Source organism: Musca autumnalis, unplaced genomic scaffold, assembly GCF_047663935.1.
Source record: "Musca autumnalis isolate F117 unplaced genomic scaffold, ASM4766393v1 scaffold_3, whole genome shotgun sequence".
Lineage (NCBI taxonomy): Eukaryota > Metazoa > Arthropoda > Insecta > Diptera > Muscidae > Musca > Musca autumnalis.
This window is the reverse complement of record NW_027411866.1, coordinates 247,327,889-247,348,928: the sequence shown is the minus strand read 5'-3', so window position 1 is coordinate 247,348,928 and position 21,040 is coordinate 247,327,889. Positions and strand designations below refer to the sequence as shown.

The 21,040-nt window shown below is 41.2% G+C and overlaps 1 protein-coding gene across 14 annotated transcripts in view; it reads left to right on the top strand.

Annotated features, from left to right (window-relative positions):
• The window catches only part of Nep1 (M13 family metallopeptidase neprilysin 1), a 97,968-nt gene extending 76,928 nt beyond the window's left edge, over window positions 1-21,040 (top strand). For all 14 annotated transcript variants that reach the window (XM_073977658.1, XM_073977656.1, XM_073977643.1 and 11 more), the window contains 7 exons: window positions 546-663; window positions 734-1,737; window positions 2,637-2,799; window positions 2,870-2,989; window positions 19,826-19,872; window positions 19,937-20,086; window positions 20,151-21,040. In XM_073977658.1, coding sequence (XP_073833759.1) covers window positions 546-663; window positions 734-1,737; window positions 2,637-2,799; window positions 2,870-2,989; window positions 19,826-19,872; window positions 19,937-20,086; window positions 20,151-20,423 — 1,875 coding nt within the window. In that variant the 3' untranslated portion in view covers window positions 20,424-21,040. The remainder of the gene's footprint in view (window positions 1-545; window positions 664-733; window positions 1,738-2,636; window positions 2,800-2,869; window positions 2,990-19,825; window positions 19,873-19,936; window positions 20,087-20,150) is intronic.

Genomic DNA, 21,040 nt, shown 5'->3' with positions numbered 1-21,040 from the left:
AATAATGTATATGACGTCCCAACAATATTATACGGTTAACCCAACTAAATACATTTTTATTTATATTTTGCTCTCAATAAACTTGATTTTTTCAAAAACGTTTAAGGTTGCATCAACCAAATATATGATTGTCAAAACAATATATATTGTTGTCCCAACAATGTGTATGATTGTCCCAACTATACACATTTTCATTTATATTTTGCTCTCAAATAGACTTGCTTAACAATATATTTATATTTTGCGCTCAAATAAACTGTTTTTTTTTCAAAAAATCGTTTATGGTTGCATCAGCAAAATGTATGGTTGTCAAAACAATAATGTATGTGTCGTTCCAACAATGTATTATAAGATTAACCCAACTAAATACATTTTTATTTATATTTTGCTCTCAAATAAACTTGATTTTCTTTTTTTTCAAAAAACGTTTATGGTTGCATCAACAAAATATATAGCTGTGAAAACAAAATATATTGTTGTCCCATTTATATTTTATTTACTTCCTTCGTGTAGCCATATTTTTAAATAGTATACTCCCATTTTAGGTTCTGGCAGATCAACAGCAGGTTATACTTAAAGGAGTCCTAGAAGAACCCATCAATGATCTCGATAATCAAGCAACGATAAAAGCGAAAATGTTCTACAAAAGTTGTATCGATATACGTAAGTGAAAACCCAATAACATTTAACTCTCATTTATCCTTAAATAAAATTCAATAACTTTTCCTTTTAGCCCAAATACGCAAAGTGGGTGCAGGACGTTTAAAAAATGTCCTCAAGTCACTGGGTGGCTGGCCAGTTATCGAACCCAATTGGTCGCCGCCAAATACAAGTATAGAAGAACTGATAGGCACATTGCGCGGTGTCTATGGTGAACCAGTCCTCATTGAACTCTATGTGGGGGCAGATGATAAAAATTCCTCCATACATATCCTGCAAATCGACCAATTTCCCCTGGCATTACCCTCTAGGGATTACTATCTAAAAGCAAGTAGTGAAAATGATTTGAAAGCCTATCACAAGTACATGACCCAAACAGCCATATTAATGGGTGCCAATGCCACAACAGCCAAAGAAGAATTGAATGATGTTCTCCAGTTGGAAATCCAACTGGTTAATTCCACACTTCCTGAGGCGGATCGTCATGATACCAGTGCCATATATCGCAAAATCACGCTGAGTGAATTACAAGCTGAAGTTCCTCAGCTAAATTGGACGCTATTTCTACAAACCGCCCTTGGTAATAATGTCCAGCTGCAAAAAGACGAACAACTTGTTAGCTATGCCATGCCGTATCTCATTGAAATGGGTAAAATTCTGGTGAAGACTGATACCCGAACCCTACACAATTATGTTATGTGGCGTTTGGTGATGTCCATTATGAATCACATGATAGATGATTATCAAAAGGAACGGGTGGAATTTCGTAAAATTCTATTGGGCATACAAACAGAGAGGGTGCGATGGTCACAATGTGTCGATTGGACTAATAAGAAATTGGGTATGGCTGTGGGAGCTCTGTTCATTCGCGACAACTTCAATCAAAATAGTAAAGACACAGCATTGGAAATGATACACACCATAAGAGAAGCATTTAATGAGCTGCTGGCCGAGAATCATTGGATGGATGATGAAACACGGGCGGTGGCCAAAGAGAAGGCGGATACAATGAATGAACGAATTGGTTATCCGGAGATTTTAACCGATGCCAAGGAGTTGGAAAAAGAATTTGTGAATGTAAGTTTAAAATAATGGTAAGATATAAAATCACAATTATTACAACAATTACATGAAAAATTCATCAGAAAACTTGACATCACTGACACTTACATCGCTCACTCAACAGTTCTGATTGACGCTTTAGAGCAGTGCCGACCAAGAAGAGCGAAGCCACAAATGTAAATGTATTCAAAGTATTGGCAATTTATGACAGTGTGTTAGTAAGATTGTATGCAGGCATGCTAAAAAACCACAACAAATCACAACATTTGTTCTCTCTTACACTCTCTTTGCGTTCGGATCGTGTGTGTGTGAATTTGCCGAAAATCTTCGTAACCACCCAGCAAACCAAATGTCTGATGTCCGACAAGTCTGAACAATTTCGGAAGCAAAGTCGTTCAGATTTCGTTACGATTTCTAAACGATTTTTCGGACAGGAAATAGTTCAGATTTTGTACAGATTTCGTTCCGATTTCGGAACGAATGTCGGAAAGAAATTTCCTTTCCGAACTTCCCAAGGATTTTCTTCAGATTTCGTTACGAAATCGGACCGAAATCGATCCGATGTCGCTCCGACATTTCGTTCCGAAATTATGTCAACCACTTCATACAACTTTCGTTAAGATATCGTTACGATTTCGGATCAGATATCGGACGTATCGTCCGAATTTTGTTCCGATTTCGTTACGATGTCGTTACGATTGGTTTGCTGGGCAGCGACAAATGGCTGTTCGGCACTGCTCTAACGCAATCTTACTAACACACTGTCATAAATTGCCAATGTTTCGAATACATTCACATGTCTGGCTTCACCCTTCTTAGTCGACACTGCTTTAGAGCTTTGGTAGTGTTTTTTGCCTCAAATCTAAACAATATCTTTCAAAACGTTTCTACCTTTTATTTTCTTCCCCCTCAAGCTAACTATAGTTCCTGATAATTTTATGGAAAATGTCTTAAGTATTTTAAAATGGGAATCGGAAAAGAACATGCAACTTCTGCGACAACCGGTGGACAAAGAGAAATGGACAACGGAACCAGCTGTGGTTAATGCATTTTATAATCCCAATAAGAATGATATTGGTAAGTCCTCACTTTAAGGTAATTCTTCAAGAAAACATAGTATTTAAAAAAAACTTTTCTTTATTTCCAGTTTTCCCTGCCGGTATTTTACAACCCCTGTTCTATAGTCAACATTTTCCAAAATCGCTGAATTATGGTGGTATTGGAGTGGTTATTGGTCATGAAATAACACATGGTTTCGATGATAAAGGTAAGATGTTAGGAACTACTAGTTCAATTAGATCGAAAGAAAAGAAATGGTGCACTTATGGCAAAGAAAATAAACAGAAGTATACTTTTAGGCGCTTGCATTGTGTTATTTTGGAAGAGCCTGTTAATTTCCTATTGTTACCTGAGTGATAGAGGATAGGTAAAGAGAAGAAATAATCGATTTTTCGACTTTTATATTTTGGTCTCAAACTATAAATGTGATTTTTCGGTCTGGAGATTATTTCAGTTTTCCTTTCAACTTTTTGATTTTATTAACCTTTGTTTTTGTAGCTATCTGAAAGCTGTAAAACCGCCAAAGTCAAGTAAAATCTATGGGAAAATCGAAAATCGATCACAAGATAATCGATTATGGATTATGCTATTTTCCCTCCAGTCGAATGTCGACTTTCGACTGCAAAAAGTCGATTAATCGAAATTCGACTTACCTATTAATCAGAAAGTCACTTGAAAACTACCCAGAAAGAAACTCCCTTCCTTTATGAGATGTTTGTGGGAAGTTTTCAAGAGACTTTTTATATCAATGAGTACATCCCGATTCATATTAGATCCATGATATGGGACTTACATTTTTCGGCGAGCCTGAACGCCATTGCTTAAGACATCACATTTAGACAATCCCACGACGGCGAGTTCTTCCACAACGGATTGACCAGGAACTATACAACATCTGCTTTCCGCCCGGCGACTGCTACCTCTGTGAACATATGTGTGTGATTGTATCGTTTTTCTGTGTTGGGAGCAGCATATCCCGAGATGACTGCCGTGACGAAGGAAAACCCAAGACCCATATGGATGTATTCGGTTCGTTACATCAGGGGTTGCTCTGGATTCTCCTTGTGAAAGACTACGACCGCGACAATGTTGCAGCATACTGGGTGAACAAGACCCTAAGTGAGTCGTCTTCGTAATCTGAATACGAGACTTTCCCGCATCCCACAACAGCAACCTCACACGAGGTACTTACGGCCGGTGCTGTTACAATCCTTCAAAATATGTACATATATCTTTTTTTCCAATTTACTCAACAACAATCGCAACTTACAACTTTCGAAGTGGGGGAATAGCTTACAGAGCCAGTATGTTCGCTTGAGCCTGGATCTAATGACCCGTATAGGGAGTGTATGATGGTAGCTATCAGGTGTGGAACTACCGAGGTTGGCAAAATTTTCGTAGAGTGCCACAGTTCAAAAGACACAATTATCCTGTCATTTAAGCCGTCGTTTCCCTCGGATCAGACCATCTCCCCATAATTGTCTCCATCAGCAGACCGTCCGATGTAATAACCTCTGAACGCCGCACTTTCGCCAATCATGGGAAAGCTAATTGGTCCATTTTCCCGCGGTGAATGAAGGTCCCCTACCAGAACAAACCACAGTTCGCCAGACATATCCATCGTGTCACTTGGTCTGACAATGATGTCACCTCGAAACCAGAAGTTTCTCTTTTATCAGATAATCTCCATATAATCGTCTCCAAAAGCAGACCGCCCAACTTCATCAACTCTAATTGGCGCTGTTTCGGAATTTCACGTCATCACTGCTGCAGCCGTTTGCTATATACTTGCTGGTCAGATACCCGAATTTAGAACAAAATTCCTAGCAGAGACAGCGGCACTAGCAAATGAGAGTGATGAGCTTCGTAGAGCCACACCTTGTGAGCCAGTAAGCTGACACTGAAAGTTAACAGATCTCGTATTTGCGGGCACATCATTCGGTCTTAGTTAATAACCAGAGGGGTATAACGTTGGCTGAGCAGATCGATAGCTCTACGACTTCCAAGGTGAATGAATTAACGGAACCAACAAATAGTTTGCCAGACAAATGACGTCACCTAGTAACCCGCTTGGGTGAGATCATCTCCCTATAATCGCCTCTTCGACTTCATCACCTCTGGACGCCATACGTTAATCAATTATGAGGAAACTAATTGGTCTAGTTTCAGAGAGTTCACCAATCACCGCATCAGAGCACTGGTCAATCCTTCTGATAACGTTCCGGGTCATCATCACTGCAGTCGTTCGCTATATACCTGTTGATCCAGAAGTAAGACCAAATTTTATCACAGAGGCGGCGGGGATAAGAAAGTTGAGTATCTCACGAAAGTTCTCAACCGCTAGCCACATACATCGCTCCTGAAGTCTGAAAATTGGGCAGGGTGGTCCCACTATTGGAGTCCGGCAAGGAAGCCAGCGAAGTCCGGCAAGGAAGCCTCCCAATGTCCGAAATAGGTATCCACTTACTGAGCTGCACACCAACCTGATGAAGCCGTGCGATGTGACAATGTTGCTGGCGCTCGACTTACCAATAACCTTTGATACTGTCAAGCCCTCCGCACTGTTTGAAGACATCGGACAGACTCTCTGGTCAAGTTTGGAACGTTGGGCGCAAGACGTATGTGGAATTTAGGAACAGAAGTTCTAGCCCCTGTAACGTGGCTCGTTTGCTGCGGTAAGCTTAGTCGCGCCCAGGTCTCCATAAGGACCCTCTAAATCTTACGAAAGGAGGGTTTCGTGATAAGTGGGCGTTGTTCTGGCTATGGTTACACTTGCTCGGATGGCTCGTCTGAATCGTTCGGCTGATGATACTTGGGGGGCCGATGAATTCGGCGTGCGGCTGTTGATGTTCTGGAACGCGAGCGGTTCGACGATCGGGTATCAGTGTTAGACTAGGGCTACGGTCTAGTTTCTACAATGCACTACTATTACCCATACAGTGGAACAGCTGACTCGAAAGCCCTGCAGAACTGAAAAACCCGAAGGTCCAGTGCCGAGTGGAACATCTGACCTGAAGGCCCTGTAGAACTGTAAACTCGAAGGTTCAGTGTCGAATCAAACAACTGACTCAAGGAACTGCTGACCCGAATGCCCTGTAGAACTGAAAAACCCGAAGGTTCAGTGTCGATTGGAACTGCTGACTCGAAAGCCCTGCAGAACTGAAAAACCCGAAGGTACAGTGCCGAATGTATTAGCCGCCACAAGTTAATGAGTAGCTCTCAGAAAGTATTCCCAACTATGTAACACCAAGGTGTACGTTGGCGGATTTAGAACAACCTTTAGTTCCAACCCGTGTAGCTAACTCCGTGCAGTTTCCAGCTCGCCATCAACAACCAATTTTGAAATATTAGAGTGACTCGCGGTATGAAGTGAATGAGAATTATTCACCCTTAGCACTGACTACGATAGTTACAAAAATACACTGGAGTGAAATTTACCAGTGTGTGGCCTGTTATACCACTAGTGTCAGGTGGAGTGTTGTTAAAGCGCTGTTTCCCATGATTAAGGGGTAGTTGTTGTCATATGTTGTTGTCACGTTACACCGCATAGAGTGTAACAGGGAGTTAATTTCCCAATGTGGAATAATATCACCGGAACTATTTACTGTATTCCACTCCCTCCAGCCGATATTGAAATCGTTACGTTAGGAAAGCTTACTTACGAAACACCTTTTTCGGCGGAGGAATGTACATATATCCGGCACAAAATCCACGGCCATACTCTTGACCACATGGACTGCGGAGATGGGTTCAGAATGAATGGCTTGGTCGATGGTAATCCGACCACTATCGTTGATTTTTTAACTATTTTTTGAGAGCGAATCCCGGATCTATACGCGTGGATTTTATGCACTTTTTGGTGGCCAAACCAGGACCTATAAGCGTGGATTTTTAATGCATTTTTGGGGGCCAAACCAGGATATAAAAGCGTGGATTTTTAATGCGCTTTTTGGTGTCCAAACCAGGATCCATAAGCGTTGACTTTTAAACTTATTTTTAAACTTAAGCTCACTTACGAAACACATTTTTCGTGGAAGAATGTGCAAATATCCACAACAAAATCTACGGCCACACTGCTGATCACATGGACTGCGGAGATGGGTACAAAACTGAAAGGCTTGGTCGATGGTAACCAAATTCCGACCACTAACGTGGATTTTTTTAACTGATTTTTTAAACTACTTTTTTAAGGGCGAAACAAGGGTCTATAAACATTTTTAAACTAATTTTTGAGGGCAAAACCAGGATCTACAGGCTTGGATTTTTATTATGAATTTTGAGGGCCAAACCAGGTTCTATAAGCGTGGATTTTTAATCTACTTTTTGAGGGCCAAGCCAGCATCTATAGGCGTGGATTTTTAATCTACTTTTTGAGGGCCAAACCAGGACCTATAGGCGTGGATTTGTATCTACTTTTTGAGGGCCAAACCAGGATCTATAGGCGTGGATTTGTATCTACTTTTTGAGGGCCAAACCAGGACCTATAGGCGTGGATTTGTATCTACTTTTTGAGGGCCAAACCAGGATCTATAGGCGTGGATTTGTATCTACTTTTTGAGGGCCAAACCAGGACCTATAGGCGTGGATTTTTATTCTACTTTTTGAGGACCAAACTAGGATCTATAGGCGTGGATTTTTATTCTACTTTTTGAGGACCAAACTAGGATCTATAGGCGTGTATTTTTATTCTACTTTTTGAGGACCAAACTAGGATCTATAGGCGTGGATTTTTAATCTACTTTTTGATGGCGAAACCACCAACTATAGGCGTGGGTTTTTATTCTACTTTTTGAGGACCAAACCATGAACTATAGGCGTGGATTTTTATTCTACTTTTTGAGGAACAAACCACGAACTATAGGCGTGGATTTTTATTCTACTTTTTGAGGAACAAACCACGAACTATAGGCGTGGATTTTTATTCTACTTTTTAAGGACCAAACTAGGATCTATAGGAGTGGATTTCTAATTTACTTTTTGAGGACCAAACTAGGATCTATAGGCGTGGATTTCTAATTTACTTTTTGATGGCCAAACCAGTAACTATAGGCGTGGATTTTTAATCGACTTTTTGAGGGCTAAGCCAGCATCTATAGGCGTGGATTTTTATCTACTTTTTGAGGGCCAAACCAGTAACTATAGGCGTTGATTTTTAATCTACTTTTTGAGGGATAAGCCAGCATCTATATGCTTGGATTTTTATCTACTTTTTGAGGACCAAGCCAGCATCTATAGGCGTAGATTTTTAATCTACTTTTTGAGGGCCAAGCCAGCATCTATAGGCGTGGATTTTTAATCTACTTTTTGAGGGCCAAGCCAGCATCTATAGGCGTGGATTTTTAATCTACTTTTTGAGGGCCAAGCCAGCATCTATAGGCGTGGATTTTTAATCTACTTTTTGAGGGCCAAGCCAGCATCTATAGGCGTGGATTTTTAATCTACTTTTTGAGGGCCAAGCCAGCATCTATAGGCGTGGATTTTTAATCTACTTTTTGAGGGCCAAGCCAGCATCTATAGGCGTGGATTTTTAATCTACTTTTTGAGGGCCAAGCCAGCATCTATAGGCGTGGATTTTTAATCTACTTTTTGAGGGCCAAGCCAGCATCTATAGGCGTGGATTTTTAATCTACTTTTTGAGGGCCAAGCCAGCATCTATAGGCGTGGATTTTTAATCTACTTTTTGAGGGCCAAGCCAGCATCTATAGGCGTGGATTTTTAATCTACTTTTTGAGGGCCAAGCCAGCATCTATAGGCGTGGATTTTTAATCTACTTTTTGAGGGCCAAGCCAGCATCTATAGGCGTGGATTTTTAATCTACTTTTTGAGGGCCAAGCCAGCATCTATAGGCGTGGATTTTTAATCTACTTTTGAGGGCCAAGCCAGCATCTATAGGCGTGGATTTTTAATCTACTTTTTGAGGGCCAAGCCAGCATCTATAGGCGTGGATTTTTAATCTACTTTTGAGGGCCAAGCCAGCATCTATAGGCGTGGATTTTGAATCTACTTTTTGAGGGCCAAGCCAGCATCTATAGGCGTGGATTTTTAATCTACTTTTGAGGGCCAAGCCAGCATCTATAGGCGTGGATTTTTAATCTACTTTTTGAGGGCCAAGCCAGCATCTATAGGCGTGGATTTTTAATCTACTTTTTGAGGGCCAAGCCAGCATCTATAGGCGTGGATTTTTAATCTACTCTTTGAGGGCCAAGCCAGCATCTATAGGCGTGGATTTTTAATCTACTTTTTGAGGGCCAAGCCAGCATCTATAGGCGTGGATTTTTAATCTACTTTTGAGGGCCAAGCCAGCATCTATAGGCGTGGATTTTTAATCTACTTTTTGAGGGCCAAGCCAGCATCTATAGGCGTGGATTTTTAATCTACTTTTGAGGGCCAAGCCAGCATCTATAGGCGTGGATTTTTAATCTACTTTTTGAGGGCCAAGCCAGCATCTATAGGCGTGGATTTTTAATCTACTTTTTGAGGGCCAAGCCAGCATCTATAGGCGTGGATTTTTAATCTACTTTTGAGGGCCAAGCCAGCATCTATAGGCGTGGATTTTTAATCTACTTTTTGAGGGCCAAGCCAGCATCTATAGGCGTGGATTTTTAATCTACTTTTGAGGGCCAAGCCAGCATCTATAGGCGTGGATTTTTAATCTACTTTTTGAGGGCCAAGCCAGCATCTATAGGCGTGGATTTTTAATCTACTTTTTGAGGGCCAAGCCAGCATCTATAGGCGCGGATTTTTAATCTACTTTTTGAGGGCCAAGCCAGCATCTATAGGCGTGGATTTTTAATCTACTTTTTGAGGGCCAAGCCAGCATCTATAGGCGTGGATTTTTAATCTACTTTTTGAGGGCCAAGCCAGCATCTATAGGCGTGGATTTTTAATCTACTTTTTGAGGGCCAAGCCAGCATCTATAGGCGTGGATTTTTAATCTACTTTTTGAGGGCCAAGCCAGCATCTATAGGCGTGGATTTTTAATCAACTTTTTGAGGGCCAAGCCAGCATCTATAGGCGTGGATTTTTAATCTACTTTTTGAGGGCCAAGCCAGCATCTATAGGCGTGGATTTTTAATCTACTTTTTGAGGGCCAAGCCAGCATCTATAGGCGTGGATTTTTAATCTACTTTTTGAGGGCCAAGCCAGCATCTATAGGCGTGGATTTTTAATCTACTCTTTGAGGGCCAAGCCAGCATCTATAGGCGTGGATTTTTAATCTACTTTTTGAGGGCCAAGCCAGCATCTATAGGCGTGGATTTTTAATCTACTTTTGAGGGCCAAGCCAGCATCTATAGGCGTGGATTTTTAATCTACTTTTTGAGGGCCAAGCCAGCATCTATAGGCGTGGATTTTTAATCTACTTTTGAGGGCCAAGCCAGCATCTATAGGCGTGGATTTTTAATCTACTTTTTGAGGGCCAAGCCAGCATCTATAGGCGTGGATTTTTAATCTACTTTTTGAGGGCCAAGCCAGCATCTATAGGCGTGGATTTTTAATCTACTTTTGAGGGCCAAGCCAGCATCTATAGGCGTGGATTTTTAATCTACTTTTTGAGGGCCAAGCCAGCATCTATAGGCGTGGATTTTTAATCTACTTTTGAGGGCCAAGCCAGCATCTATAGGCGTGGATTTTTAATCTACTTTTTGAGGGCCAAGCCAGCATCTATAGGCGTGGATTTTTAATCTACTTTTTGAGGGCCAAGCCAGCATCTATAGGCGTGGATTTTTAATCTACTTTTTGAGGGCCAAGCCAGCATCTATAGGCGTGGATTTTTAATCTACTTTTTGAGGGCCAAGCCAGCATCTATAGGCGTGGATTTTTAATCTACTTTTTGAGGGCCAAGCCAGCATCTATAGGCGTGGATTTTTAATCTACTTTTTGAGGGCCAAGCCAGCATCTATAGGCGTGGATTTTTAATCTACTTTTTGAGGGCCAAGCCAGCATCTATAGGCGTGGATTTTTAATCTACTTTTTGAGGGCCAAGCCAGCATCTATAGGCGTGGATTTTTAATCTACTTTTTGAGGGCCAAGCCAGCATCTATAGGCGTGGATTTTTAATCTACTTTTTGAGGGCCAAGCCAGCATCTATAGGCGTGGATTTTTAATCTACTTTTTGAGGGCCAAGCCAGCATCTATAGGCGTGGATTTTTAATCTACTTTTTGAGGGCCAAGCCAGCATCTATAGGCGTGGATTTTTAATCTACTTTTTGAGGGCCAAGCCAGCATCTATAGGCGTGGATTTTTAATCTACTTTTTGAGGGCCAAGCCAGCATCTATAGGCGTGGATTTTTAATCTACTTTTTGAGGGCCAAGCCAGCATCTATAGGCGTGGATTTTTAATCTACTTTTTGAGGGCCAAGCCAGCATCTATAGGCGTGGATTTTTAATCTACTTTTTGAGGGCCAAGCCAGCATCTATAGGCGTGGATTTTTAATCTACTTTTTGAGGGCCAAGCCAGCATCTATAGGCGTGGATTTTTAATCTACTTTTTGAGGGCCAAGCCAGCATCTATAGGCGTGGATTTTTAATCTACTTTTTGAGGGCCAAGCCAGCATCTATAGGCGTGGATTTTTAATCTACTTTTTGAGGGCCAAGCCAGCATCTATAGGCGTGGATTTTTAATCTACTTTTTGAGGGCCAAGCCAGCATCTATAGGCGTGGATTTTTAATCTACTTTTTGAGGGCCAAGCCAGCATCTATAGGCGTGGATTTTTAATCTACTTTTTGAGGGCCAAGCCAGCATCTATAGGCGTGGATTTTTAATCAACTTTTTTAGGGCCAAGCCAGCATCTATAGGCGTGGATTTTTAATCTACTTTTTGAGGGCCAAGCCAGCATCTATAGGCGTGGATTTTTAATCTACTTTTGAGGGCCAAGCCAGCATCTATAGGCGTGGATTTTTAATCTACTTTTTGAGGGCCAAGCCAGCATCTATAGGCGTGGATTTTTAATCTACTTTTTGAGGGCCAAGCCAGCATCTATAGGCGTGGATTTTTAATCTACTTTTTGAGGGCCAAGCCAGCATCTATAGGCGTGGATTTTTAATCTACTTTTTGAGGGCCAAGCCAGCATCTATAGGCGTGGATTTTTAATCTACTTTTTGAGGGCCAAGCCAGCATCTATAGGCGTGGATTTTTAATCTACTTTTTGAGGGCCAAGCCAGCATCTATAGGCGTGGATTTTTAATCTACTTTTTGAGGGCCAAGCCAGCATCTATAGGCGTGGATTTTTAATCTACTTTTTGAGGGCCAAGCCAGCATCTATAGGCGTGGATTTTTAATCTACTTTTTGAGGGCCAAGCCAGCATCTATAGGCGTGGATTTTTAATCTACTTTTTGAGGGCCAAGCCAGCATCTATAGGCGTGGATTTTTAATCTACTTTTTGAGGGCCAAGCCAGCATCTATAGGCGTGGATTTTTAATCTACTTTTTGAGGGCCAAGCCAGCATCTATAGGCGTGGATTTTTAATCTACTTTTTGAGGGCCAAGCCAGCATCTATAGGCGTGGATTTTTAATCTACTTTTTGAGGGCCAAGCCAGCATCTATAGGCGTGGATTTTTAATCTACTTTTTGAGGGCCAAGCCAGCATCTATAGGCGTGGATTTTTAATCTACTTTTTGAGGGCCAAGCCAGCATCTATAGGCGTGGATTTTTAATCTACTTTTTGAGGGCCAAGCCAGCATCTATAGGCGTGGATTTTTAATCTACTTTTTGAGGGCCAAGCCAGCATCTATAGGCGTGGATTTTTAATCTACTTTTTGAGGGCCAAGCCAGCATCTATAGGCGTGGATTTTTAATCTACTTTTTGAGGGCCAAGCCAGCATCTATAGGCGTGGATTTTTAATCTACTTTTTGAGGGCCAAGCCAGCATCTATAGGCGTGGATTTTTAATCTACTTTTTGAGGGCCAAGCCAGCATCTATAGGCGTGGATTTTTAATCTACTTTTTGAGGGCCAAGCCAGCATCTATAGGCGTGGATTTTTAATCTACTTTTTGAGGGCCAAGCCAGCATCTATAGGCGTGGATTTTTAATCTACTTTTTGAGGGCCAAGCCAGCATCTATAGGCGTGGATTTTTAATCTACTTTTTGAGGGCCAAGCCAGCATCTATAGGCGTGGATTTTTAATCTACTTTTTGAGGGCCAAGCCAGCATCTATAGGCGTGGATTTTTAATCTACTTTTTGAGGGCCAAGCCAGCATCTATAGGCGTGGATTTTTAATCTACTTTTTGAGGGCCAAGCCAGCATCTATAGGCGTGGATTTTTAATCTACTTTTTGAGGGCCAAGCCAGCATCTATAGGCGTGGATTTTTAATCTACTTTTTGAGGGCCAAGCCAGCATCTATAGGCGTGGATTTTTAATCTACTTTTTGAGGGCCAAGCCAGCATCTATAGGCGTGGATTTTTAATCTACTTTTTGAGGGCCAAGCCAGCATCTATAGGCGTGGATTTTTAATCTACTTTTGAGGGCCAAGCCAGCATCTATAGGCGTGGATTTTTAATCTACTTTTTGAGGGCCAAGCCAGCATCTATAGGCGTGGATTTTTAATCTACTTTTGAGGGCCAAGCCAGCATCTATAGGCGTGGATTTTTAATCTACTTTTTGAGGGCCAAGCCAGCATCTATAGGCGTGGATTTTTAATCTACTTTTTGAGGGCCAAGCCAGCATCTATAGGCGTGGATTTTTAATCTACTTTTTGAGGGCCAAGCCAGCATCTATAGGCGTGGATTTTTAATCTACTTTTTGAGGGCCAAGCCAGCATCTATAGGCGTGGATTTTTAATCTACTTTTGAGGGCCAAGCCAGCATCTATAGGCGTGGATTTTTAATCTACTTTTTGAGGGCCAAGCCAGCATCTATAGGCGTGGATTTTTAATCTACTTTTTGAGGGCCAAGCCAGCATCTATAGGCGTAGATTTTTAATCTACTTTTTGAGGGCCAAGCCAGCATCTATAGGCGTGGATTTTTAATCTACTTTTTGAGGGCCAAGCCAGCATCTATAGGCGTGGATTTTTAATCTACTTTTTGAGGGCCAAGCCAGCATCTATAGGCGTGGATTTTTAATCTACTTTTTGAGGGCCAAGCCAGCATCTATAGGCGTGGATTTTTAATCTACTTTTTGAGGGCCAAGCCAGCATCTATAGGCGTGGATTTTTAATCTACTTTTGAGGGCCAAGCCAGCATCTATAGGCGTGGATTTTTAATCTACTTTTTGAGGGCCAAGCCAGCATCTATAGGCGTGGATTTTTAATCTACTTTTTGAGGGCCAAGCCAGCATCTATAGGCGTGGATTTTTAATCTACTTTTGAGGGCCAAGCCAGCATCTATAGGCGTGGATTTTTAATCTACTTTTTGAGGGCCAAGCCAGCATCTATAGGCGTGGATTTTTAATCTACTTTTTGAGGGCCAAGCCAGCATCTATAGGCGTGGATTTTTAATCTACTTTTGAGGGCCAAGCCAGCATCTATAGGCGTGGATTTTTAATCTACTTTTTGAGGGCCAAGCCAGCATCTATAGGCGTGGATTTTTAATCTACTTTTGAGGGCCAAGCCAGCATCTATAGGCGTGGATTTTTAATCTACTTTTTGAGGGCCAAGCCAGCATCTATAGGCGTGGATTTTTAATCTACTTTTTGAGGGCCAAGCCAGCATCTATAGGCGTGGATTTTTAATCTACTTTTTGAGGGCCAAGCCAGCATCTATAGGCGTGGATTTTTAATCTACTTTTTGAGGGCCAAGCCAGCATCTATAGGCGTGGATTTTTAATCTACTTTTGAGAGCCAAGCCAGCATCTATAGGCGTGGATTTTTAATCTACTTTTTGAGGGCCAAGCCAGCATCTATAGGCGTGGATTTTTAATCTACTTTTGAGGGCCAAGCCAGCATCTATAGGCGTGGATTTTTAATCTACTTTTTGAGGGCCAAGCCAGCATCTATAGGCGTGGATTTTTAATCTACTTTTGAGGGCCAAGCCAGCATCTATAGGCGTGGATTTTTAATCTACTTTTTGAGGGCCAAGCCAGCATCTATAGGCGTGGATTTTTAATCTACTTTTTGAGGGCCAAGCCAGCATCTATAGGCGTGGATTTTTAATCTACTTTTTGAGGGCCAAGCCAGCATCTATAGGCGTGGATTTTTAATCTACTTTTTGAGGGCCAAGCCAGCATCTATAGGCGTAGATTTTTAATCTACTTTTTGAGGGCCAAGCCAGCATCTATAGGCGTGGATTTTTAATCTACTTTTTGAGGGCCAAGCCAGCATCTATAGGCGTGGATTTTTAATCTACTTTTGAGGGCCAAGCCAGCATCTATAGGCGTGGATTTTTAATCTACTTTTTGAGGGCCAAGCCAGCATCTATAGGCGTGGATTTTTAATCTACTTTTTGAGGGCCAAGCCAGCATCTATAGGCGTGGATTTTTAATCTACTTTTGAGGGCCAAGCCAGCATCTATAGGCGTGGATTTTTAATCTACTTTTTGAGGGCCAAGCCAGCATCTATAGGCGTGGATTTTTAATCTACTTTTTGAGGGCCAAGCCAGCATCTATAGGCGTGGATTTTTAATCTACTTTTTGAGGGCCAAGCCAGCATCTATAGGCGTGGATTTTTAATCTACTTTTTGAGGGCCAAGCCAGCATCTATAGGCGTGGATTTTTAATCTACTTTTTGAGGGCCAAGCCAGCATCTATAGGCGTGGATTTTTAATCTACTTTTTGAGGGCCAAGCCAGCATCTATAGGCGTGGATTTTTAATCTACTTTTTGAGGGCCAAGCCAGCATCTATAGGCGTGGATTTTTAATCTACTTTTTGAGGGCCAAGCCAGCATCTATAGGCGTGGATTTTTAATCTACTTTTTGAGGGCCAAGCCAGCATCTATAGGCGTGGATTTTTAATCTACTTTTTGAGGGCCAAGCCAGCATCTATAGGCGTGGATTTTTAATCTACTTTTTGAGGGCCAAGCCAGCATCTATAGGCGTGGATTTTTAATCTACTTTTTGAGGGCCAAGCCAGCATCTATAGGCGTGGATTTTTAATCTACTTTTTGAGGGCCAAGCCAGCATCTATAGGCGTGGATTTTTAATCTACTTTTTGAGGGCCAAGCCAGCATCTATAGGCGTGGATTTTTAATCTACTTTTTGAGGGCCAAGCCAGCATCTATAGGCGTGGATTTTTAATCTACTTTTTGAGGGCCAAGCCAGCATCTATAGGCGTGGATTTTTAATCTACTTTTTGAGGGCCAAGCCAGCATCTATAGGCGTGGATTTTTAATCTACTTTTTGAGGGCCAAGCCAGCATCTATAGGCGTGGATTTTTAATCTACTTTTTGAGGGCCAAGCCAGCATCTATAGGCGTGGATTTTTAATCTACTTTTTGAGGGCCAAGCCAGCATCTATAGGCGTGGATTTTTAATCTACTTTTTGAGGGCCAAGCCAGCATCTATAGGCGTGGATTTTTAATCTACTTTTTGAGGGCCAAGCCAGCATCTATAGGCGTGGATTTTTAATCTACTTTTTGAGGGCCAAGCCAGCATCTATAGGCGTGGATTTTTAATCTACTTTTTGAGGGCCAAGCCAGCATCTATAGGCGTGGATTTTTAATCTACTTTTTGAGGGCCAAGCCAGCATCTATAGGCGTGGATTTTTAATCTACTTTTTGAGGGCCAAGCCAGCATCTATAGGCGTGGATTTTTAATCTACTTTTTGAGGGCCAAGCCAGCATCTATAGGCGTGGATTTTTAATCTACTTTTGAGGGCCAAGCCAGCATCTATAGGCGTGGATTTTTAATCTACTTTTTGAGGGCCAAGCCAGCATCTATAGGCGTGGATTTTTAATCTACTTTTGAGGGCCAAGCCAGCATCTATAGGCGTGGATTTTAAATCTACTTTTTGAGGGCCAAGCCAGCATCTATAGGCGTGGATTTTTAATCTACTTTTTGAGGGCCAAGCCAGCATCTATAGGCGTGGATTTTTAATCTACTTTTTGAGGGCCAAGCCAGCATCTATAGGCGTGGATTTTTAATCTACTTTTTGAGGGCCAAGCCAGCATCTATAGGCGTGGATTTTTAATCTACTTTTGAGGGCCAAGCCAGCATCTATAGGCGTGGATTTTTAATCTACTTTTTGAGGGCCAAGCCAGCATCTATAGGCGTGGATTTTTAATCTACTTTTTGAGGGCCAAGCCAGCATCTATAGGCGTAGATTTTTAATCTACTTTTTGAGGGCCAAGCCAGCATCTATAGGCGTGGATTTTTAATCTACTTTTTGAGGGCCAAGCCAGCATCTATAGGCGTGGATTTTTAATCTACTTTTTGAGGGCCAAGCCAGCATCTATAGGCGTGGATTTTTAATCTACTTTTTGAGGGCCAAGCCAGCATCTATAGGCGTGGATTTTTAATCTACTTTTTGAGGGCCAAGCCAGCATCTATAGGCGTGGATTTTTAATCTACTTTTGAGGGCCAAGCCAGCATCTATAGGCGTGGATTTTTAATCTACTTTTTGAGGGCCAAGCCAGCATCTATAGGCGTGGATTTTTAATCTACTTTTTGAGGGCCAAGCCAGCATCTATAGGCGTGGATTTTTAATCTACTTTTGAGGGCCAAGCCAGCATCTATAGGCGTGGATTTTTAATCTACTTTTTGAGGGCCAAGCCAGCATCTATAGGCGTGGATTTTTAATCTACTTTTTGAGGGCCAAGCCAGCATCTATAGGCGTGGATTTTTAATCTACTTTTGAGGGCCAAGCCAGCATCTATAGGCGTGGATTTTTAATCTACTTTTTGAGGGCCAAGCCAGCATCTATAGGCGTGGATTTTTAATCTACTTTTGAGGGCCAAGCCAGCATCTATAGGCGTGGATTTTTAATCTACTTTTTGAGGGCCAAGCCAGCATCTATAGGCGTGGATTTTTAATCTACTTTTTGAGGGCCAAGCCAGCATCTATAGGCGTGGATTTTTAATCTACTTTTTGAGGGCCAAGCCAGCATCTATAGGCGTGGATTTTTAATCTACTTTTTGAGGGCCAAGCCAGCATCTATAGGCGTGGATTTTTAATCTACTTTTTGAGGGCCAAGCCAGCATCTATAGGCGTGGATTTTTAATCTACTTTTTGAGGGCCAAGCCAGCATCTATAGGCGTGGATTTTTAATCTACTTTTTGAGGGCCAAGCCAGCATCTATAGGCGTGGATTTTTAATCTACTTTTTGAGGGCCAAGCCAGCATCTATAGGCGTGGATTTTTAATCTACTTTTGAGGGCCAAGCCAGCATCTATAGGCGTGGATTTTTAATCTACTTTTTGAGGGCCAAGCCAGCATCTATAGGCGTGGATTTTTAATCTACTTTTTGAGGGCCAAGCCAGCATCTATAGGCGTGGATTTTTAATCTACTTTTTGAGGGCCAAGCCAGCATCTATAGGCGTGGATTTTTAATCTACTTTTTGAGGGCCAAGCCAGCATCTATAGGCGTAGATTTTTAATCTACTTTTTGAGGGCCAAGCCAGCATCTATAGGCGTGGATTTTTAATCTACTTTTTGAGGGCCAAGCCAGCATCTATAGGCGTAGATTTTTAATCTACTTTTGAGGGCCAAGCCAGCATCTATAGGCGTGGATTTTTAATCTACTTTTTGAGGGCCAAGCCAGCATCTATAGGCGTGGATTTTTAATCTACTTTTTGAGGGCCAAGCCAGCATCTATAGGCGTGGATTTTTAATCTACTTTTGAGGGCCAAGCCAGCATCTATAGGCGTGGATTTTTAATCTACTTTTTGAGGGCCAAGCCAGCATCTATAGGCGTGGATTTTTAATCTACTTTTTGAGGGCCAAGCCAGCATCTATAGGCGTGGATTTTTAATCTACTTTTTGAGGGCCAAGCCAGCATCTATAGGCGTGGATTTTTAATCTACTTTTTGAGGGCCAAGCCAGCATCTATAGGCGTGGATTTTTAATCTACTTTTTGAGGGCCAAGCCAGCATCTATAGGCGTGGATTTTTAATCTACTTTTTTAGGGCCAAGCCAGCATCTATAGGCGTGGATTTTTAATCTACTTTTTGAGGGCCAAGCCAGCATCTATAGGCGTGGATTTTTAATCTACTTTTTGAGGGCCAAGCCAGCATCTATAGGCGTGGATTTTTAATCTACTTTTTTAGGGCCAAGCCAGCATCTATAGGCGTGGATTTTTAATCTGCTTTTTGAGGGCCAAGCCAGCATCTATAGGCGTGGATTTTTAATCTACTTTTTGAGGGCCAAGCCAGCATCTATAGGCGTGGATTTTTAATCTACCCTTTGAGGCCAAGCCAGCATCTATAGGCGTGGATTTTTAATCTACTTTTTGAGGGCCAAGCCAGCATCTATAGGCGTGGATTTTTAATCTACCCTTTGAGGCCAAGCCAGCATCTATAGGCGTGGATTTTTAATCTACCCTTTGAGGCCAAGCCAGCATCTATAGGCGTGGATTTTTAATCTACTTTTTGAGGGCCAAGCCAGCATCTATAGGCTTGGATTTTTAATCTGCTTTTTGAGGGCCAAGCCAGCATCTATAGGCGTGGATTTTTAATCTACTTTTTGAGGGCCAAGCCAGCATCTATATGCGTGGATTTTTAATCTACTTTTTGAGGGCCAAGCCAGCATCTATATGCGTGGATTTTTAATCTACTTTTTGAGGGCCAAGCCAGCATCTATAGGCGTGGATTTTTAATCTACTTTTATAGGCGTGGATTTTTAATCTACTTTTATAGGCGTGGATTTTTAATCTACTTTTTGAGGGCCAAGCCAGCATCTATATGCGTGGATTTTTAATCTACTTTTTGAGGGCCAAGCCAGCATCTATAGGCGTGGATTTTTAATCTACTTTTTGAGGGCCAAGCCAGCATCTATATGCGTGGATTTTTAATCTACTTTTTGAGGGCCAAGCCAGCATCTATAGGCGTGGATTTTTAATCTACTTTTTGAGGGCCAAGCCAGCATCTATAGGCGTGGATTTTTAATTCTTACTTTAAATTGCAGATTTAAAGCTACTGTTTTTTGACTTAATTTGACAATCCCCAACCTTTTATTTCCAGGTCGCCAATTTGACAAGGATGGCAACATGATGCAGTGGTGGAACAATGTAGGTCACATCCACAATGTAGTTTTCAAATAATGCCAATGATTTTCTTTTCTTCCTTCCCCAGGCAACAATTGAAGCTTTTCGCGAACGTACCCAATGTATAATTGATCAATATTCTAAATATAAAATCGATGAAGTTGGGATGTATATGAATGGTCGGATGACACAGGGTGAAAATATTGCAGATAATGGGGGTTTGAAACAAGCCTTTAGGGTGAGTATGGGAAGAATTTTGTTTATATCGATATTAAAAAAAATCATAAATTTCTTCCATTTAGGCCTACAAAAAATGGGTACAACGCCATGGTCCCGAACAACGTTTACCCGGTTTAAATCTAAGCCATGACCAATTGTTTTTCTTGAACTATGCTCAAATATGGTGTGGCTCTATGCGTCCGGAAGATGCTTTAACAAAAATACGTTCCTCTGTACATTCACCGGGTTCAATACGAGTATTGGGCCCCCTATCAAATTCCAAAGACTTTGCCGAGGCTTATAAATGTGAATTGGGATCACCAATGAATCCGGTGGAAAAGTGTAGTGTATGGTGAATCAATGGAAGAAGGAATTCTGGATGCCAATGCAGATTACATACATACTACACACATTTACATATTAACATATGTACTCGTACTTAGAAAGACTTCATCACAGTGAAAAAAAAACACACACACACACACACTTGAACACATTTATATATTTATATATAAATATATATTATTGTGTATAACAAAACAAAGAAAAATTAGAAAAGAAACATATTTTACGATGATCTTATTAGTGAAAATCAAATCTAGCATATTTTCCCCGGTATATAACGATATTCAATCCCACCTCCCTTCTTACCGCCTACATACATACATAAATACACACTATGTCAAAGTCATATCAAAGGAAACTCCGCGAAACCGCAAAGATACGACGATGATACGATTGTTGTTTGTTATCCCTTTACGAAATGAAGCTGCATATTTTGTTTTTGTTTTTTGAATACACGAAAACAATGTAACGGAAAAAAATCTATAATTTATTATAAATATAATAATGTATACATAATAAATAATACATAATAAACAAAAGAAACAACCAAAACACAAAACACACCCAACATATGTGTAAAATAAAAAATCGTATATACAAAAACATACTAAATATACATATTGAAATT